General features: G+C 32.5%; 1 protein-coding gene across 1 annotated transcript; it reads right to left on the bottom strand.

The window, feature by feature from the left end:
- Positions 1 to 746: 746 nt before the first annotated feature.
- Positions 747 to 2,228, bottom strand: LOC145630428 (stearoyl-[acyl-carrier-protein] 9-desaturase, chloroplastic-like). The gene is made up of 2 exons (XM_081682686.1): positions 1,767 to 2,228; positions 747 to 1,307 (listed from the first exon to the last, which is right to left on the bottom strand). Exons 1-2 carry the CDS (start codon positions 2,226 to 2,228, stop codon positions 747 to 749), a joined length of 1,023 nt encoding a protein of 340 aa, XP_081538812.1.
- Between the last annotated feature and the right edge of the window lie 4,672 nt (positions 2,229 to 6,900).

The following is a 6,900-nucleotide window of genomic DNA, read 5'->3' as shown; positions in this document are numbered from 1 at the left end:
TAAACACGGTTTTAGCAAATCAAGTGGGATAAAATCTTTTCCGAAAATAAGTTTAAAAAGATATTTATTAAGAAGGCTTATCTTTTTAACAAACCGACTTTAAAGAAAATAATCTTTATAGAAAATCTTTTCCTAAAATCTATCTTTTATTATTTTCCATATTTATTTTATTTACCAAGCAAACTTATCACGTTTCTAATAAATTTCGTGCACTAACCTACTTAACATATTAACAATAATTTCTAAGATAAAACCTTAACTATTATTGTTGCGTCGCACTATGACCAGGTTGATTACTTGGGCTCCAAGCATATCAAGTTCCACCAAAGAACTTAAAATGCTTGTCTTCAAGTTCCTGTTAGGGAACTTAGTTCTTGTTAGAGAACTCTTCCTCTGATTTGTTTAACTTCTTCAATAAAGATCTTCTTCATGCCTTCTTAGTTTCAGATGGTTCTTCAATCACCAAGATCATACTTCACCTAGACTGATCACACACTAGAGAATCTTTATTAGTTGAGTTTACTTTTAGTTCAAGTTCCTCATCATCAAAACCACTATGCTTCAATAGGAACTAACAACAAATTAAAGAACAAAGGTGGCCTAGTGAATTAGGATCCTACTTAATTAGCTGATCATAACAAGCACAAATATAAAAACAAACATAGAAATAAACAACCAACTTTAGTTTCTCCAAATTGTAACATAAATTACTTTAGTACATCCAAATTTATGCTAATATTAAGAACTTAAAGGCTAACTTCTCTATCATAAACCCAACTTAAAGGAAGGGAAGGTGCTTGTTTTGCCCTGTCTTGAGCCTTCTTTTCTATAATTTTGATCCTTTGGGGTAAACCACATACAAATTCCTGAGCTTTCCGTCCTTCCGGCGAAAGCCCGGTGAGCTTCTCAACTTCCCAATAATTCACCAAGTGCTCCATAACATCAGCATAATCCCTGGCAGAGTAAACTCCAAGCCGAGCAGCAATAGCAGCAAAATGATCAAACAAGTTGGAATCGCGGCCATCATACATGAGATGGGCCGGCATAGAGATTTTCTTCCTCATCATATCAGCAAAAGCGAGCATTGTTGTATCAGGATCGATTTCAAACAGTTTTTGCACTATTTTGCTGTAAGCATTTTCGTGTCGTTTTTCATCAGCTGCAATAAGGCCACAGATTTGTGCTAGCTTCAGATCACCATGTTGTTTGGCTAGTCTTGCTGCATTGCCGTGTGAAACGAATGTTGCCCTTTCTTGAAACGATGTGTATATGAATCCCAAATATGGATTGTTTTCACCTTTTGGGTCCTGCAATACAAAAACACATAAATGGCATTATTGCAGAGATATCAAGTAGAAGTAAGCTAAGCTCGCAAAAGCAAAGGATCAAATTCTACCTGCCCACCCAATACAACTCTTAATGAAGTAAAAAAAAAAAATGAATAACACAGTATTTATGGGGCGAAGGGAGTAGTTACAATTGTGTTAAACAAAGGAAGCTAAGAAAAGATTACAATGATAAGTTAATAAAAATTAATGGTCAAAATTATACATCAGTAAATGAGATCAGTCAAAGTTTAAGTACATTCACGTGACAGGGTAAATAAGGATAGCATTATACTAAAAAAAGATTAAAATGAAAAGCTGTTGAACATTGATAGTTAAAATTGTGCATTAGCAGACGTGTTCAGTCAAAGTTTATAAAGTGGATTCACATGACAGGGTAAATGAGGATAGCATTATAGGAAAAAAGATGATCACTCTTACCATTCCTGATCCAATCAAATACTGAATCGTCTTCTCGACGGCTCTCATGTCTACACGACCCGAGAGATACAAATACTTGTTTAGAAGATCACCATGTCTATTTTCTTCAGCAGTCCAAGCTCTAGTCCAAGTAGCCCATGAAGTCGGACTAGCCCCGGTTTCATCTCTTACTCCATCAAAAGTATTAAGCATAGTTTGGTAAGTAGGAAGTGCTTCTTCAGTAATCATATGTCCTACCAAAACAACAAAGTAATCATCTGGAACCTCCTTGGCTCTCTCCTGCAGCTCTTTGATTTGATCGTAAAAGCCGTCTGAAGTTGGTTCAGGAAGAAAATCTTGGGGCTGCCAGCATTTATCTACTGGCTTCAGATACACCAAAACGTTCTCTGATGCCCAATTTTCCAAGGAATTAAAAATCTCGATTTTTTCGGGTGGCATAGAATGTGTTACTTGATCATGCATTGTTCTGCATTTGGTGCTGTAAGGCTTCTTTAGATTTTCAGCTCTTCTACAACAGGAAAAAGTAACAATCATAAAGTACAAATATAAGAGAACATTTAATGTTAAATTAACTTAATTACATACATTTATGCATGATCACATTGTTAGTTGTATGAATGAGTTTTCCTACTCTTTATTGTGACATGTATTTGTATGTTATTGGGTTCATATATGATTGAAATTAAGAGTTACTCCTTTACTATAAAATCGGCCCATTAATATTTAGGGGCCGAGGCCCGAGGAGGGCTATCTTTTATTTGTTTGGTTCTTACTTTTATATATTATTAATAATGCATGATTTTTTATTTTTTTTTTGAAAGAAAATAATGCATGATTTTGATTATTAATTAATTATTTTGGTTAACCATCTGCAAGGACTGCAACTAGATTTTTTTTTTAAAAAAAAAGAATTAATATTTGGAAAAATAGTAGTTGTGAGATCAAATATTTCAACAACATTATATCACTGAATAACATTTATGAATTGTATACGCTAGATAAGACGACTAAAGTGAATTTGTAAATAGTGCAAAAGTAAATATAGAATGAAATCATGTAATCAAGTAGAGATTGAGAAGACTATAAAAAATAATACGTAGTACAACTTTGTAAAATATTCGCCTTTTTTGAAATTTGTACTCTGTATTATAGAAGATATAAAACTTACTTAGATGTGGAGTTGTTCACGAAAACCCTGGGAGCTTTAACACAGAAATTGCTCACTTGTGGGAGAGGGTGAATACTTAAAAGGGCCATCGTTGTTTGCTTCCCTTATCCAACTTAAATCTATTGCCAAAATGTTACTTAAAGTTTCAACTTATTACTCTAAAATAAGATTACAACAAATCTTTTAATCCTTGTGATGCAAGAACTAATTAAATACTATATGAATTGTAGTTCTAATTATCAAATGACTCATAGAATATTTTTGAGGTTCGAAATTCATGTATATATTGAGTTTATTGCATACAACGGCTTAATTAATTTCATAAACTTTGCACATGTCAGTTCCAAGAAAATCAAAAACTTTGCACATGTAAGAGTTTCAAGGTGGTTTCTAAATTCTAATTTATGTTCCTCTAAGCCTAGATGAAAGGTGTAAAGGGTAGAGTCATGTGTCCTTGTGTCACGATTCGACACATCATAGGTCGAAATTGGCCTAATATTTGGTTCCTCCTAATTTGGACCAATCAATGAAAACTACGATTTAATTCTAATTATTTTCCGAGTTGTGTCCAATTAATATACCTGATAAATATAATGAGTAAATAAGTAATTAATCTCTTGTAAAAATTGAAGGATATACGTGTAATTTATTATCTACTTAAGTTAACCTTATAAAACTCGAGTTAAATGGTGTTACTTCCTTTGGATGATCAAAGTAAACTTGATGTTTGGATGCCCTCTTGCTTGTTGCTTTTTCCTTGTGTAAACCCATCATATCCTCCATAACTATGGCAGAGCTCCAGACCTTCCCCACAAAACCCCACCTGTACAAAAAATCTAACAATTACTCATAATCCACATTCTAAAAATTCTTCAAAACCCATGAAATCTCGAGCTTGGTTTCTTCAATAAAGTCCATTGATTACTCCCCACAACGCAGTTTAACAATAGAGGACTTTCGTTACTTTGTGTTGCTAATAAAGTTCTACAACTTTCACACAAGCCTCCTAGAAGATTTTACACAAATTTGATTTCAAGGATGTGATGTACAAACTTCTAAAATAATCTACACAATGCTACTAGCTTAGCAATGTACAAAAGTGAAGTACAGAGTTCTAGGCACTTAGCATGGAGCTCTATAAATAGATATCACATCTCATTAGTAACCGTTGTAAACCTTCTCAAGTAATTAAAGCAAAATTTCTAAGCATCTTTGCTCTATTTTTGCCTTCACTTTTCCACATTTAGGGTCTGTTTTCATAGATTGAACTCAGCTGAGCTGAATTGAACTGAACTGAATATTTTATAAGAGAAGGAAATTAGGAGCTGAACTGAACTGAACTGAGCTGAACTAGTGAACTGAACTGAAAATAAACGTATGAGAACAGGCCCTTAGTCTTTCGTAACAACAGTTTATCATCGTTAAGTAACTCGAGTGCTTTGAGGTACTAGTTATATATCCAACGAGAGTGTAGCACTAGTAGGAAGAGTGTAAGCCAAGGCTTGGAGATATAATCTAGTTGACCTACATACTTTATACTTCATATGATTATTATTTATATAGAGGTTACCTCCATTTCAATTGTATCAAATAATGGCTCATAAGAATTTTGTCCTTAATCTGCAACACTACATCAAATATGTGATTTATAAAATATAAACATGTAAAATACTTTTAGATTCTGCATTTTAAATTTTAAAAATCAATAATTAGAGATATCAAATCTTTCAGTATTACATAATCATTTGTTAAAAAAGAGTAATTCATTTTAAACAAATGAAGTATAATTTTTGACAAAACATAATTTTCTTAAAAATCTTGTGGTTTGGGTCAACCCTTAATTATTACACCGACCAACACATGGGTTGGTTTAGCGTGTGTGTCATGTGGCGCTTGATTTTTCAATATTTGGGTCCGATCTCGCCCAATAGTGGTGAATTGAGCCAAGATGACTATAATTCTATAAAGATATTGAGTATGATGCATCCAAAGGATTGGTTAGTAATATTTCACCTAAATGCATGTATTAATACCTACTCCTCCCTTCATATACTAGCATATACTAGTCTGTGATTTCTTGTAACTTTTACTCCGTAATATAAAAAAGTAATTTTATAATTATTGTAGAATGATGTTTGGTTTACTATATTTTGTGTTGTATATGTGCTATTTCGTATGTTATTAGATTATAAAAATAATATAAAAAAAATAAAAATATGTTAGATTATAAAAATGTAAATTTAGTTTGTAGTAGAAAAATCATTTTGATGCATCTTTATTTTTATTTTAGTAAATGTTCAATTATACTACCTACGATCAAAATTACTCGCAACTTTGGAATATTTTATATGTCACAAATAATACCCCAAAGTTACGAGTAATTTGGACCGGAGGTAGTATTAGTTTATATATGGTCAATCACATATCAATAGACAATTAGTTGAATTTTATAAAAGGCCATATTCTTGTCGATTTTTTCCGAATATTTTCTGTCGGTCATCTAATAAGCTAAGGAAGTTTATTAGAGTTTGTGATTTCTTAATAATAATAATTTTAATTTTCATAATAATAATTTTAAATGAAATTAATTTTCATAATAATAATTGAATTGTTATAATATAAAAAAACTCCAAAATTATAACTTAATTCAATTAAAACTATTATTCGGTGAATTTTGGATAATATATGTAATGGTTCATTTTAGATGTTTGCATTGTAAAGGATTAGTAAATCCATAAAATGTTTTTTTAAATGAAAACTCTAAGGTGATCAAAGAAAATTTGATCACCATAAGCCATATGACATGGCTTAATATATGCCACACATTAAAAAAATAAAAATAAAAGTGTGTCCTCCCCATTTTTTTTTCAAAAATCATTTAAATCATTTTAGAAAATTTGTAAATTAATTTTTATAATTTTGAAAAATCAGAAAATAATATTTCTGAAAATCAGAAAATAAATTGATTAAAAATTGTTACATATTAGTTGATATGTCCAATTTATATAGTGTTTTACCCCGTTCCATGGTCATAATTAGTAGTGTTTTTGGCTCTTTAGGGCCACTTTTATTACTAATTTGTGTTTTCTAGTGTTTTCGTAGTTTTAGTTGAGTTTTACAGGAAATTGCACTTTTGGAGTATTTTCCCGGGTTTTCATGGATCAACTACGGAAGCTAGAAGGACACGACCATTCTTGAAGCCCAGGATCGGTGAGAGCCGGTGATTAAGGGTTCGGTATGTGATACCGGGGCTATTGGATCAAGTAATCAAGACCCGATGAGGAAATCCGGATTGGGCCGAGGAATCGAGCCCAATCGAAATCCAAGTCTCGAAGAAGAAGTCGGGCCCGATCGGGCAAGCATACGCCCGATCAGGCGGGCGCGCGCAAAGCAACATCAAGGAAGGAGCCGCGCCCGATCGGGTGAGCGTAGGCTCGATCGGGCGCAGCATACCAACAAGGGGCATAGTAAAAAGGCGGGCCCGATCAGGCGGCCCTTCGCCCGATTGGGCGCGTGTTTTTCTAATTAGCTGATTAGTTTTGTTTTAGTTTTTGTTTTAGGAGTGTTTAAGTACGAATTATGTACGTAATTCTTGTTGACCATCTCTTTTAGATTTTCTCTCTCTACTTAGGATATTTTCTCTCTCTTAAATTCTCTCTCAACTTTGTTCTTAATTACATTCATTAATCCAGATTTCTTTTGGTAACAATTTCTTCTCTCTTAATTTCATTTATTTTATTTACTTCTTTGATTATGTCTCGCTTTATTTATTTGATTAGTTTAGATATGATGATGCTTGAGTAGTTTTATTTCTAGGGTTTATGGGGATCTAATAAATATTATGAAGGGGTAAATTTGTGATTGTTGATTATTAATGCTTGGTTAATTTCCTATTGATTGATTTAATGCTATGCAATTAGGTTTGGCCATATTTAATTGTATGAGTTTAGCAATATTAATTCGAGA

The sequence above is a fragment of the Chenopodium album genome, chromosome 5 (genome assembly GCF_948465745.1).
Source record: "Chenopodium album chromosome 5, dcCheAlbu1.1, whole genome shotgun sequence".
Lineage (NCBI taxonomy): Eukaryota > Viridiplantae > Streptophyta > Magnoliopsida > Caryophyllales > Amaranthaceae > Chenopodium > Chenopodium album.
Note: the sequence above shows the minus strand (reverse complement) of the source record. Positions and strands in the feature narration are given on the sequence as shown.